The sequence below is a fragment of the Silurus aristotelis genome (genome assembly GCF_946808225.1).
Source record: "Silurus aristotelis genome assembly, chromosome: 28".
Taxonomy (NCBI): domain Eukaryota; kingdom Metazoa; phylum Chordata; class Actinopteri; order Siluriformes; family Siluridae; genus Silurus; species Silurus aristotelis.
This window is the reverse complement of record NC_139601.1, coordinates 17299610-17314609: the sequence shown is the minus strand read 5'-3', so window position 1 is coordinate 17314609 and position 15000 is coordinate 17299610. Positions and strand designations below refer to the sequence as shown.

Here is a 15000-nt window from a genome sequence, read left to right as displayed (position 1 = left end):
GGATGAATAGCGTTCAGGGGAAGATCTGCCAGCAGAGAGCTGCAGTAGTCTAGTCTCAAAATGACACTGAACAAGCACCTGGGCAGCCTGTGTGGAGAGAAATGGTCGAATCCTTCTGATGTTGTAGAGAAGAAATTGACAAGAACGAGCAACATTAGCAAAATGTAGACAGTTCGTTGTCCATAGTTACCCCAAGGTTACGAGCAGTGGGTGAAGGGGAGAGCAGAGAGTCATGAAGTGTTATTCAGAGATCTTGACCTGGAGATTATTCACCTGGGATTTTCCACTATGTTGTGAGTCCGCATTTGAACCACTAGATGGCGCTCGAATGAAAGCGTTTCTTTCCCACACACTCAGCAGGACGTGTTGGTGAAGAACCTGCTGTGTGTGACCTGGAGAGAGGTTACTGATCTGAGTGTGTGGAAAAAAGCATAATAAAGCCATTAAATACGGAGGAATGTGCAGGAGGATGTTAATTTAATCCAGTAAATAAATAAAGAAACAGATTTACTTGAAAGCTGCAGGAGTTCAGCTGCGATTAAAGCGACGCTGATGTGTTTTAAAAGCAGAAAATATCACAGGTTCTACTGTCTGATCTTTTTTTTCCATAAGAAGAATCAGAAGTGAGACGATCCTGCAAGTCATCAAAGTTCTGCTGGAGCTCTGGAACATTTCCTCTCCAGATGTTGTGCAGTGTGTGTGTGTGTGTGTGTGTGTGTGTGTGTGTGTGTGTGTGTGTGTGTGTGTGTGTGTGTGTGTGTGTGTGTGTATATCTGAGGAGACATTCTACAGTACAGCAGTGGAACAGTTAATCCTGTGTGTGTATGTGTTTATCAGGACACTGCAGACGGACAGACTGCTCGTCTGTGGCTTTCTTTTCCTCTGCTTGCTCCGAGTTTGAGGATTACAGGAAATAAAAGTGTAGCCGGGTCACTTCCTGCTGGGAGACAGAGTTCTGGAGCTTTTTCAGGTCTTTATAAAGAGGTGCTCCCTGTGACGAGGCGTTTTTTTTTTAAACGATCACCTCAGCTTTCCTCCTAACCCTTTGCTGAGTCAACATCTTTCATCTGTTCTCCATCCTGCCAAAAACCATTTCAAACACATTTACACACACCAGGACCTGTGGTTCCACCTCAGAACACATGATCTGATTAGAACCAGACATATCCACAGTTATAACCTGATATAAGCACATGCTATAACCTGCATGGTATAACCACAGACATAACCACTTTTATAACCAGGTATAGGTTACGCCCCTCTTCCTCAGTCCCTTCATCTTCCTCAGTCCCTTCATCTTCCTCGTCTGCAGTTTGCTGAGGTCTTGTTTCTGCATATTTGGTGCCGAAGGTATCCTGGGAGATGATCTTCCTCTTCTTGGGCTTAAAAATAGGAGATATTTAGTGAGGAATCCATGATGACTGACACACACACACACAAACACACACACACACACACACACACACCAGTTATCAGGAATGAACCTGGTCTGGCTTTAGTGATTAAATATTCCCATAATCCAACTGCATTTTGTTGGTTGTTGGTTAAATGGCGTTATAAGAGGTTATAAACCAAGTGCACTACCGAGGGCCAATACGAATAACCACCGACATAACCACAGCTATAACCAGAGATAACCAGAGTTATAACCAGATATAACCACAGGCATAACCAAAGTTATAACTACGGTTATACCTGATTATGCCTGTGGTTATATCTGATTATAACTGTGGTTATACCTGGTAATGCAAATAGTTATGCATGTAGTTATATCTGGTTATAACTCTGGTTCTGGCTGTAGTTATACCTCATTATGCCTATGGGTATATCTGTTTATAACTGGTTATTTCTGTGGTTATAACTGGTTATACCTCATTATATCTTTATGCCTGAGGTGGTAGTTTAGTGCTTAAGGCATTGAACTTTGGATCTGAAGGTCATGAGTTCAAATCCCAGCCACACCAAGCTGCTACTGCTGGGTCCCTGAGCAAGGCCCTCAACCCCACAGCTGCTCAGTTGTATGAATAAGATCAAATGTAAGTTGCTCTGGATAAGGAGAAGGATTCATGTAAATGCTTATATCTGTTCTCAGGTAACTCTACATGACTGTTGCTCACCATCACAGCAGGTGTGCACAGTTCAGGTAGATTAGATTTCTATAGAGATCACATGCAGTACAACTACATGTGTGTGTTTTTTTTTATTATTATTATTATTAATAATAATAATAATAATAATAATAATAATAATAATAATAGTGTGTTAGCGTTCAGGTTGATTTCTGACCAATCAAAGCCATCAGTTCTATAAGGTATGCAACTCAAGCCCCGCCCACTCCGATACATCTATATATACCTCAGTGCGGCCCCCCGCGTGCCAGTACTAAAGCGGAGCCCAGAGGGACTGAGTTCTTCAGATAGGCTCAGGAGAAACAGCATGTGTGAGAGAAACGGTCCATAGATTGTATTATTCTTTTTTACAGCTGTAAACCCGGAGTTCTGCTTTAGGGACATTGTGTAGAAGTCGTTAGTTTTGTACCCAGTTTAAAGGAAATCCTGAAGGAGAGCTTCTATGATGACAGAGGACAAACCTTTGAATGAGAACCATGAAGCCGAAGCGCACGAGGAGACCGAGTGCACGGTACCGGTCGAGGAGCCTGAAGTAAAACCTAACTCCGAGCACAACAGTTTGACCGACATAAAGGAGCCTGAGGTGAGAGAGATGAACCTCGAGGAAAAGCGCCTGACCGAGCCGGAGGAGGTGCAGAAAGAGAACGGTGTAGACGTGGAGCTGCATGGAGCCGCGGCGGTGAAAGAGCACGAGTATGAGCACCCTGAAGGCGGCTGGGGCTGGGTGGTCATGCTCGCCTCCATGTGGTGCAACGGAGCGGTGTTTGGGATCCAGAACGCCTTCGGGATTCTATTCGTATATCTACTTAAGGAATTCGGTTCGGAGAACGATGACGATCTGCGCTTCAAGACAGGTATCACTTCACCTTTACCTTGAAAACGTGTCGTGTGGGCGCGTTATTACAGTGTATAATCGGTCATTAAAGAGTCATTGCTTCTGTTGACCAGAAACATCACTTCAACACGGTGTATTACGCAGAGATGCTCGGAGAAGTTCATCAGGGTGAACTTTACTCCAACGCGTGCACAGAAACCCCGAACCCTGCTCAGAAATCCACTTCTTATCTGCCTTCCACGTCTCTACAGATCACATTTACCTCAGAAACTCACGTCTCATCACCTTCCACGTCTCTACAGATCACATTTACCTCAGAAACTCACGTCTCATCACCTTCCACGTCTCTACAGATCACATTTACCTCAGAAACTCACGTCTCATCACCTTCCACGTCTCTACAGATCACATTTACCTCAGAAACTCACGTCTCATCACCTTCCACGTCCCTACAGCTCACAATTACCTCAAAAACTCACGTTTTATCACCTTCCACGTCCCTACAGCTCACAATTACCTCAAAAACTCACGTCTCATCACCTTTCACGTCCCTACAGCTCACAATTACCTCAGAAACTCACGTCTCATCACCTTCCACGTCTCTACAGATCACATTTACCTCAGAAACTCACGTCTCATCACCTTCCACGTCTCTACAGATCACATTTACCTCAGAAACTCACGTCTCATCACCTTCCACGTCTCTACAGATCACATTTACCTCAGAAACTCACGTCTCATCACCTTCCACGTCCCTACAGCTCACAATTACCTCAAAAACTCACGTCTCATCACCTTCCACGTCTCTACAGCTCACAATTACCTCAAAAACTCACGTCTCATCACCTTCCACGTCCCTACAGCTCACAATTACCTCAGAAGCTCACGTCTCATCACCTTCCACGTCTCTACAGCTCACAATTACCTCAGAAGCTCACGTCTCATCACCTTCCACGTCCCTACAGCTCACAATTACCTCAAAAACTCACGTCTCATCACCTTCCACGTCCCTACAGCTCACAATTACCTCAAAAACTCACGTCTCATCACTTTCCACGTCTCTACAGCTCACATTTACCTCAGAAACTCACGTCTCATCACCTTCCACGTCTCTACAGCTCACAATTACCTCAGAAGCTCACGTCTCATCACCTTCCACGTCTCTACAGATCACATTTACCTCAGAAACTCACGTCTCATCACCTTCCACGTCTCTACAGCTCACAATTACCTCAGAAACTCACGTCTCATCACTTTTCACGTCTCTACAGCTCACAATTATCTCAGAAACTCACGTCTCATCACCTTCCACGTCTCTACAGCTCACAATTACCTCAGAAACTCACGTCTCATCACTTTTCACGTCTCTACAGCTCACAATTACCTCAGAAACTCGCGTCTCATCACCTTCCACGTCTCTACAGACGTGGAACACACACACACACACACACACACACACACACACACACACACACACACACACCTCTGTAAAACACACACACACACAAACACACACACACCTCTGTAAAACACGTAGACCTCTGTAACACAATTACACCCCTGTAACACTCACACACAGCTCTGTAACACAATTAGACCTCTGTAACAAACACACACACACACACACACACACACACAGCTCTGTAACACACATACATAACTTTGTAACACACACCTCTGATTCACACACTCAGCCTGCATGATTACTCTTGATCAAAGTCTGACTGTAATCAACATTGTGTTGGTATGTGCTGAGTATACAAACACACACACACACACACACACACACACACACACACACACACACACACACACACACACAGAGTAAGTTATAATGGGGGTTTATATGTAATGTGGTGTGAAGATTGCATCAGAGATGTGGCCTGTCCAGCTGTCTTTACTCACACACTCACACATACACACCCACCCACTCACTCTCTCTCTCTCACACACACACACACACACACACACACACACACACACACACACACACACACAGAGTTCAGGAATGAGATCTCTGACTCTGTGATCTTTGACCTTCAGGGGTATTATTGATAGTGAGTGTGTGATTATGGCTGATGGTGAGACTGGAACTCCAGCAGAGCGCTTGCTTTGTGTTTAATCTCACAGTGAGGTGTAAATCCCACGTAATTGACTTGGAACCCTGTTTTTTTGGTGCTATAAAGGTTCAGAGAGGGGATTAGTGAGGAAGGACAGGCTAATCGCACAGTTGGGGGTAGATCTTGGTGGGGGGGGAGGGGGGAGGGTGCATTTTGAATGAGTAGGAGGGCAGATGTACAGGGAAGAGGGCAGATGTAGGGGGTGGAGGGCAGATGTAGGAGGAGGGCAGATGTAGGGGGAGGAGGGCAGATGTAGGAGGAGGGCAGATGTAGGGGGAGGAGGGCAGATGTAGGGGGAGGAGGGCAGATGTAGGAGGAGGGCAGATGTACGGGGAGGAGGGCAGATGTAGGGGGAGGAGGGCAGATGTACGGGGAGGAGGGCAGATGTAGGGGGAGGAGGGCAGATGTACGGGGAGGAGGGCAGATGTAGGGGGAGGAGGGCAGATGTAGGGGGAGGAGGGCAGATGTAGGAGGAGGGCAGATGTACGGGGAGGAGGGCAGATGTAGGGGGAGGAGGGCAGATGTACGGGGAGGAGGGCAGATGTAGGGGGAGGAGGGCAGATGTACGGGGAGGAGGGCAGATGTAGGGGGAGAAGGGCAGATGTACGGGGAGAAGGGCAGATGTACGGGGAGGAGGGCAGATGTACGGGGAGGAAGGCAGATGTAGGGGGAGGAGGGCAGATGTACGGGGAGGAGGGCAGATGTAGGGGGAGGAGGGCAGGTGTAGGGGGAGGAGGGCAGGACTGGTGTATTACACTGTTAGAGGTTTGATTCGTTTACGGTAATTAATTTGTTAATGGAGAAATCCCCCATTCACTCCTCAACAAGCAGCTTCTGTAATCCTTACAACATCTCAATTAAAAAGAGTTCAACTCACTGAAATAGGGTTTTATATAGTTATAATAAACAAAACATCCAATATTTTTACCGGATTGAGAGAAAAAAAGAAGAGAGAGAGAGAGAGAGAGAGAGAGAGAGAGAGAGAGAGAGAGAGAATACTCGTCTGATTAATTGATTATCAAAATAATCGTTAGCTGCAGCTCTAGGTGACTGTATGGCTGCGTAAAGTGGTGCATAATGGGATTAGTTTGTGAGGAGGCAGTAAGAGTGGAGAAGTGTATTTGAGGTTGGATCAGAGGGAGAGATTGTGAGGGGGCAGGAAGGATGAGTAGTGGTTTATGGAACCATCAAGTTTATAGCAAAAGCATTTTGTAAAAGGGAGTAAAGGCTGTTTCTTTAGAGGGACCAGGGCTCAATCCTTTGGGTCTACCAACTTATCTTTATTTGGCAAATTGTATTACTGGCGAGGGGAATCTCCTGTGCAACGGTTCCACAAGTATTGGACAGGGTTTAGATCAAGGTTCTAACTGGACCATTCCACACACACACACACACACACACACACACACACACACACACACACACACACACACACACACACACACAGAGTAAGTTATAATGGGGGTTTATATGTAATGTGGTGTGAAGATTGCATCAGAGATGTGGCCTGTCCAGCTGTCTTTACTCACACACTCACACATACACACCCACCCACTCACTCTCTCTCTCTCACACACACACACACACACACACACACACACACACACACACACACACACACACACAGAGTTCAGGAATGAGATCTCTGACTCTGTGATCTTTGACCTTCAGGGGTATTATTGATAGTGAGTGTGTGATTATGGCTGATGGTGAGACTGGAACTCCAGCAGAGCGCTTGCTTTGTGTTTAATCTCACAGTGAGGTGTAAATCCCACGTAATTGACTTGGAACCCTGTTTTTTTGGTGCTATAAAGGTTCAGAGAGGGGATTAGTGAGGAAGGACAGGCTAATCGCACAGTTGGGGGTAGATCTTGGTGGGGGGGGAGGGGGGAGGGTGCATTTTGAATGAGTAGGAGGGCAGATGTACAGGGAAGAGGGCAGATGTAGGGGGTGGAGGGCAGATGTAGGAGGAGGGCAGATGTAGGGGGAGGAGGGCAGATGTAGGAGGAGGGCAGATGTAGGGGGAGGAGGGCAGATGTAGGGGGAGGAGGGCAGATGTAGGAGGAGGGCAGATGTACGGGGAGGAGGGCAGATGTACGGGGAGGAGGGCAGATGTAGGGGGAGGAGGGCAGATGTACGGGGAGGAGGGCAGATGTAGGGGGAGGAGGGCAGATGTAGGGGGAGGAGGGCAATCTCCTGTGCAACGGTTCCACAAGTATTGGACAGGGTTTAGATCAAGGTTCTAACTGGACCATTCCAAACATCTGATCTAACGCTTCTAAAGCTGTTTCTTTGTTGGCTTGGATTTGTGATATGGGTCCTTTTTTGGCTGGAAGGTGTGGTCTAACAGGTGCTGTGCCAAAATTAGTTAAGGTTTAGAGCCATGAAATCTCTCCATCATAATTAAAACTTTAAAGCAGCTCCAAAGCATCATGCAGCTATCAGCATGTTTTACTGTCTCATCAGACCAAAACATGCACCAGGAGGGTTTTTATCATGAGCTCAGACATGTGAAGAAAAAGAGTATTTGTCAGATGTTCCTGCAACTCCTTTAATGTTGCTGTAATTCTTGCACCAGTCTTCCTGGTACGTATTATTTCTTGTCCATTTGTCATTTTTTTTATGATGTCATTGTGGTGCTCCATTTTCGCCACTTGTTTACTGATGGCCTAATTCATTATACTGTTCTTCTGACTGACAACATTCAACACTAAGATCCTGCCTATGCTGGGTGAGGTCTGTATGACTTTAGTTCAGTTGGATGAACCAAGACGATGTGAAGAAACTTCCTCCGAAACAACTGATCTTTATTTGTGCTAAATGAGAATTACTTCACTGAGGACAGCTGTAGCTGTGATGTGATTGGTTCATTCTGAGCTGTCACATGACCCTTCCCACAGGGGTGTATATGCAACCAGGTTATTGGACCAGCAACTCCAAAACTTTTTATGTTGTTCACCTGAATGGTGTTGTGATCAGAGTCGTAACAAAAGCCTCCACTGAAAGTACAAAATAGATTTTGTGTGTGTGTGTGTGTGTGTGTGTGTGTGTGTGTGTGTGTGTGTGTTATGTTTATACATTTCCACAGGAAACTGTTGTAATGAAAAGTCCATATGTCACTTTATTTTGTTTACTTAATCAAAACCAGGTTTCCTTTCTTTACAGGATAAAATACACACATAGGTGTGTGTGTGTGTGTGTGTGTGTGTGTGTGTGTGTGAGAGTCTGTAGAATGTTTTTTTTGTAGTTCTTTATCCTGAGACATGAAAAATGATATCCGTTATTTACAGGCTAACCGATTTGCTTTAAACACAGGAGAAGAAGATAAACACGTGGTCTACAGTGTGCAGATGATGAGTTACTTATTAACACTATGTTTGATCTTAGAAGCTGCATTCAGGTGAAGGTCAGTGACCAATGGGAGGCATACACACACGTGCGCACACACACATACACACACACACACGCTCATAAACACATCACCCCATGTTCAGAAGGAAAAGTCAGTGTTATAATGGCCACATGGTTTGTGAGGTCACGAAAAGCAGCCAATCAGAGTTGGGTGCAAGGAGGCGGATGACTGTAACAGTTTCCATGTGTGTCCAAAACTTGCTGAATCATTTAAATACTTTTTTCATCCGGTCTGTTTGTGTAGTTAGAATACGCCTATGGGTGAAGTAGTAGAGTATAGAGTGTGAGTAGTAGAGTATAGAGCATGAGTAGTAGAGTATAGAGCGTGAGTAGTAGAGTATAGAGCGTGAGTAGTAGAGTATAGAGCGTGAGTAGTAGAGGATAGAGCGTGAGTAGTAGAGTATAGAGCGTGAGTAGTAGAGGATAGAGTGTGAGTAGTAGAGTATAGAGCGTGGGTAGTAGAGTATAGAGTGTGAGTAGTAGAGGATAGAGTGTGAGTAGTAGAGGATAGAGCGTGAGTAGTAGAGGATAGAGCGTGAGTAGTAGAGGATAGAGCGTGAGTAGTAGAGGATAGAGCGTGAGTAGTAGAGGATAGAGCGTGAGTAGTAGAGGATAGAGCGTGAGTAGTAGAGTATAGAGCGTGAGTAGTAGAGGATAGAGCGTGAGTAGTAGAGTATAGAGTGTGAGTAGTAGAGTATAGAGCGTGAGTAGTAGAGGATAGAGTGTGAGTAGTAGAGGATAGAGCGTGGGTAGTAGAGGATAGAGTGTGAGTAGTAGAGGATAGAGTGTGAGTAGTAGAGGATAGAGTGTGAGTAGTAGAGGATAGAGCGTGAGTAGTAGAGTATAGAGCGTGAGTAGTAGAGTATAGAGTGTGAGTAGTAGAGTATAAAGTGTGAGTAGTAGAGTAAAGATCGTGAGTAGTAAAGATCGTGAGTAGTAGAGTATAGAGCGTGAGTAGTAGAGTATAGAGTGTGAGTAGTAGAGTATAGAGTGTGAGTAGTAGAGTATAGGGTGTGAGTAGTAGAGGATAGAGTGTAAGTAGTAGAGTATAAAGTGTGAGTAGTAGAGTATAGAGCGTGAGTAGTAAAGATCGTGAGTAGTAGAGTATAGAGTGTGAGTAGTAGAGTATAGAGTGTGAGTAGTAGAGGATAGAGTGTGAGTAGTAGAGTATAGAGTGTGAGTAGTAGAGTATAAAGTGTGAGTAGTAGAGTAAAGATCGTGAGTAGTAGAGTATAGAGCGTGAGTAGTAGAGTATAGAGCGTGAGTAGTAGAGTATAGAGCGTGAGTAGTAGAGTATAGAGTGTGAGTAGTAGAGTATAGAGTGTGAGTAGTAGAGTATAGAGCGTGAGTAGTAGAGTATAGAGTGTGAGTAGTAGAGTATAGAGTGTGAGTAGTAGAGGATAGAGTGTGAGTAGTAGAGTATAAAGTGTGAGTAGTAGAGTATAGAGTGTGAGTAGTAGAGTAAAGATCGTGAGTAGTAGAGTATAGAGTGTGAGTAGTAGAGTATAGGTGGAGTAGTAGAGTATAGAGTGTGAGTAGTAGAGTATAGAGTGTGAGTAGTAGAGTATAGGTGGAGTAGTAGAGTATAGAGTGTGAGTAGTAGAGTATAGGTGGAGTAGTAGAGTATAGGTGGAGTAGTAGAGTATAGAGTGTGAGTAGTAGAGTATAGAGTGTGAGTAGTAGAGTATAGAGTGTGAGTAGTAGAGTATAGAGTGTGAGTAGTAGGGGATAGAGTGTGAGTAGTAGAGTATAAAGTGTGAGTAGTAGAGTAAAGATCGTGAGTAGTAAAGATCGTGAGTAGTAGAGTATAGAGCGTGAGTAGTAGAGTATAGAGCGTGAGTAGTAGACTATAGGTGGAGTAGTAGAGTATAGAGTGTGAGTAGTAGACTATAGGTGGAGTAGTAGAGTATAGAGTGTGAGTAGTAGAGTATAGGTGGAGTAGTAGAGTATAGAGTGTGAGTAGAGTGAGTAGAGTCTATACTCTACTACTCCACCTATACTCTACTACTCACACTCTATACTCTACTACTCACACTCTATACTCTACTACTCACACTCTATACTCTACTACTCACACTCTATACTCTACTACTCACGCTCTATACTCTACTACTCACGCTCTATACTCTACTACTCACGCTCTATACTCTACTACTCACGCTCTATACTCTACTACTCACGCTCTATACTCTACTACTCACGCTCTATACTCTACTACTCGAGTGTAGGTGGAGTAGTAGAGTGTAGGTGGAGTAGTAGAGTGTAGGTGGAGTAGTAGAGTATAGGTGGAGTAGTATAGGTGGAGTAGTAGAGTATAGAGTGTGAGTAGTAGAGTATAGGTGGGGTAGTAGAGTATAGGTGGGGTAGTAGAGTATAGGTGGAGTAGTAGAGTATAGAGTGTGAGTAGTAGAGTATAGGTGGGGTAGTAGAGTATAGGTGGGGTAGTAGAGTATAGGTGGAGTAGTAGAGTATAGAGTGTGAGTAGTAGAGTATAGGTGGGGTAGTAGAGTATAGGTGGAGTAGTAGAGTATAGAGTGTGAGTAGTAGAGTATAGGTGGAGTAGTAGAGTATAGAGTGTGAGTAGTAGAGTATAGGTGGGGTAGTAGAGTATAGGTGGAGTAGTAGAGTATAGGTGGAGTAGTAGAGTATAGAGTGTGAGTAGTAGAGTATAGGTGGGGTAGTAGAGTATAGGTGGAGTAGTAGAGTATAGAGTGTGAGTAGTAGAGTATAGGTGGAGTAGTAGAGTATAGAGTGTGAGTAGTAGAGTATAGGTGGAGTAGTAGAGTATAGAGTGTGAGTAGAGTGAGTAGAGTCTATACTCTACTACTCCACCTATACTCTACTACTCACACTCTATACTCTACTACTCACACTCTATACTCTACTACTCACACTCTATACTCTACTACTCACACTCTATACTCTACTACTCACGCTCTATACTCTACTACTCACGCTCTATACTCTACTACTCACGCTCTATACTCTACTACTCACGCTCTATACTCACGCTCTATACTCTACTACTCACGCTCTATACTCTACTACTCACGCTCTATACTCTACTACTCACGCTCTATACTCTACTACTCACGCTCTATACTCTACTACTCGAGTGTAGGTGGAGTAGTAGAGTGTAGGTGGAGTAGTAGAGTGTAGGTGGAGTAGTAGAGTATAGGTGGAGTAGTATAGGTGGAGTAGTAGAGTATAGAGTGTGAGTAGTAGAGTATAGGTGGGGTAGTAGAGTATAGGTGGGGTAGTAGAGTATAGGTGGAGTAGTAGAGTATAGAGTGTGAGTAGTAGAGTATAGGTGGGGTAGTAGAGTATAGGTGGGGTAGTAGAGTATAGGTGGAGTAGTAGAGTATAGAGTGTGAGTAGTAGAGTATAGGTGGGGTAGTAGAGTATAGGTGGAGTAGTAGAGTATAGAGTGTGAGTAGTAGAGTATAGGTGGAGTAGTAGAGTATAGAGTGTGAGTAGTAGAGTATAGGTGGGGTAGTAGAGTATAGGTGGAGTAGTAGAGTATAGGTGGAGTAGTAGAGTATAGAGTGTGAGTAGTAGAGTATAGGTGGGGTAGTAGAGTATAGGTGGAGTAGTAGAGTATAGAGTGTGAGTAGTAGAGTATAGGTGGAGTAGTAGAGTATAGAGTGTGAGTAGAGTGAGTAGAGTCTATACTCTACTACTCCACCTATACTCTACTACTCACACTCTATACTCTACTACTCACACTCTATACTCTACTACTCACACTCTATACTCTACTACTCACACTCTATACTCTACTACTCACGCTCTATACTCTACTACTCACGCTCTATACTCTACTACTCACGCTCTATACTCTACTACTCACGCTCTATACTCTACTACTCACGCTCTATACTCTACTACTCACGCTCTATACTCTACTACTCACACTCTATACTCTACTACTCACACTCTATACTCTACTACTCACGCTCTATACTCTACTACTCACGCTCTATACTCTACTACTCACGCTCTATACTCTACTACTCACGCTCTATACTCTACTACTCACGCTCTATACTCTACTACTCACGCTCTATACTCTACTACTCACGCTCTATACTCTACTACTCACGCTCTATACTCTACTACTCACGCTCTATACTCTACTACTCACGCTCTATACTCTACTACTCACGCTCTATACTCTACTACTCACGCTCTATACTCTACTACTCGAGTGTAGGTGGAGTAGTAGAGTGTAGGTGGAGTAGTAGAGTGTAGGTGGAGTAGTAGAGTATAGGTGGAGTAGTATAGGTGGAGTAGTAGAGTATAGAGTGTGAGTAGTAGAGTATAGGTGGGGTAGTAGAGTATAGGTGGGGTAGTAGAGTATAGGTGGGGTAGTAGAGTATAGGTGGAGTAGTAGAGTATAGAGTGTGAGTAGTAGAGTATAGGTGGGGTAGTAGAGTATAGGTGGGGTAGTAGAGTATAGGTGGAGTAGTAGAGTATAGAGTGTGAGTAGTAGAGTATAGGTGGGGTAGTAGAGTATAGGTGGAGTAGTAGAGTATAGAGTGTGAGTAGTAGAGTATAGGTGGAGTAGTAGAGTATAGAGTGTGAGTAGTAGAGTATAGGTGGGGTAGTAGAGTATAGGTGGAGTAGTAGAGTATAGGTGGAGTAGTAGAGTATAGAGTGTGAGTAGTAGAGTATAGGTGGGGTAGTAGAGTATAGGTGGAGTAGTAGAGTATAGAGTGTGAGTAGTAGAGTATAGGTGGGGTAGTAGAGTATAGGTGGAGTAGTAGAGTATAGGTGGAGTAGTAGAGTATAGAGTGTGAGTAGTAGAGTATGAGTAGTAGAGACATGCCCATTTCAACCCTGCTATATGTACAGAGTGTGAGTTTGGAGAATTTAGCATGAAGTGCAGAGAGTGACTACAAAGTATATATGATCTGAGTATAGATTGTGAGTATAGATTGTGAGTATAAATTGTGTGTATAGATTGTGAGTATAGATTGCGAGTATAAATTGTGTGTATAGATTGTGAGTATAAATTGTGAGTATAGGTTGTGAGTATAGATGGTGTGTATAAATTGTGAGTATAGATGGTGTGTATAGATTGTGTGTATAGATTGTGAGTATAGATTGTGAGTATAGATTGTGAGTATAGATTGTGAGTATAGATTGTGTGTATAGATTGCGAGTATAAATTGTGTTTATAGATTGTGAGTATAGATTGTGAGTAAAGATGGTGTGTATAGATTGTGAATATAGATTGTGAGTATAAATTGTGTATAGATTGTGAGTATAGATGTTGTGTATAAATTGTGTGTATAGATGGTGTGTATAAATTGTGTATAGATGTTGTGTATAAATTGTGTATATAGATGGTGTGTATAGGTTGTGAGTATAGATTGTGTGTATAAATTGTGTGAATAAATTGTCTGTATAGATGGTGTGTATAGGTTATGATTATAGATTTTGAGTATAGATGGTGTGTATAGATTGTGTGTATAGATGGTGTTTATAGGTTGTGAGTATAGATTGTGTGTATAGATGGTGTGTATAAATTGTGAGTATAGGTTGTGAGTATAGATGGTGTGTATAAATTGTGAGCATAGGTTGTGAGTATAGATTGTGAGTATAGATTGTGTATAAATTGTGAGTATAGGTTGTGACTATAGATTGTGAGTATAGATTGTGAGTATAGATTGTGTGTGTAGATTGTGAGTATAGATTGTGAGTATGGATTGAGTATAGATTGTGAGTATAGATTGTGTATAAATTGTGAGTATAGGTTGTGGCTATAGATTGTGTATAGATATTGAGTATAGATTGTAAGTATAGATTGTAAGTATAAATTGTTAGTATAGATTGTGAGTATAGATTGTAAGTATAGATTGTGAGTATAGATTGTGATTATAAATTGTGAGTATAGATTGTAAGTATAGCTTGTGAGTAAAGCTGGTGTGAATAGATTGTGAGTATAAATTGTGTGTATAGATTGTGAGTATAGATGGTGTGTATAGATTAAATATAGATTGTGTGTATACGTTGTGAGTATAGATAGTGTGTATATATTGTGTATAGATTGTGTGTAGATGGTGTGTATAAATTGTGTATATAGATGGTGTGTATAGATTGTGAGTATAAATTGTGTGTATAGATTGTGAGTATAGATGGTGTGTATAGATTTAATATAGATTGTGAGTATAAATTGTGTGTATAGATTGTGTATAGATTGTGTGTATAGATTGTGAGTATAGATTGAGTATATATAGATCCAAGGAGGGGAGAGGGGCAGGAACAGTGGTCACTGGAACCACAGGAGCATGTTTAACTCAACCGAGAGAGAGAAGAGAGAGAGAGAGAGAGAGAGAGAGAGAGAGAGAGAGAGAGAGAGAGAGAGAGAGAAGAGAATAACAGAAAGAGAAGGATATGGATTATTAAGTCTCCTGATTGTTGTATGAAAGTTAATGTCACTGTGCAGTTTGGACTCCGGCAAGACTCACTATAGCAGAATAACTAAAAGGGAGAACCAGAA

The 15000-nt window shown here is 43.0% G+C and overlaps 1 protein-coding gene and 1 long non-coding RNA gene across 2 annotated transcripts in view; one reads left to right on the top strand and one right to left on the bottom strand.

The window, feature by feature from the left end:
• Nucleotides 1–2387: 2387 nt before the first annotated feature.
• Nucleotides 2388–15000, top strand: part of slc16a10 (solute carrier family 16 member 10) — a 23944-nt gene continuing 11331 nt past the window's right edge. The window contains exon 1 of the mRNA XM_083533519.1: nt 2388–2983. Coding sequence (XP_083389645.1) covers nt 2572–2983 — 412 coding nt within the window. The 5' untranslated portion in view covers nt 2388–2571. The remainder of the gene's footprint in view (nt 2984–15000) is intronic.
• Nucleotides 10479–12311, bottom strand: LOC310721662. The gene is made up of 3 exons (XR_014532157.1): nt 12181–12311; nt 11328–11416; nt 10479–10580 (listed from the first exon to the last, which is right to left on the bottom strand). It is a non-coding gene; the product is annotated as an uncharacterized lncRNA (long non-coding RNA).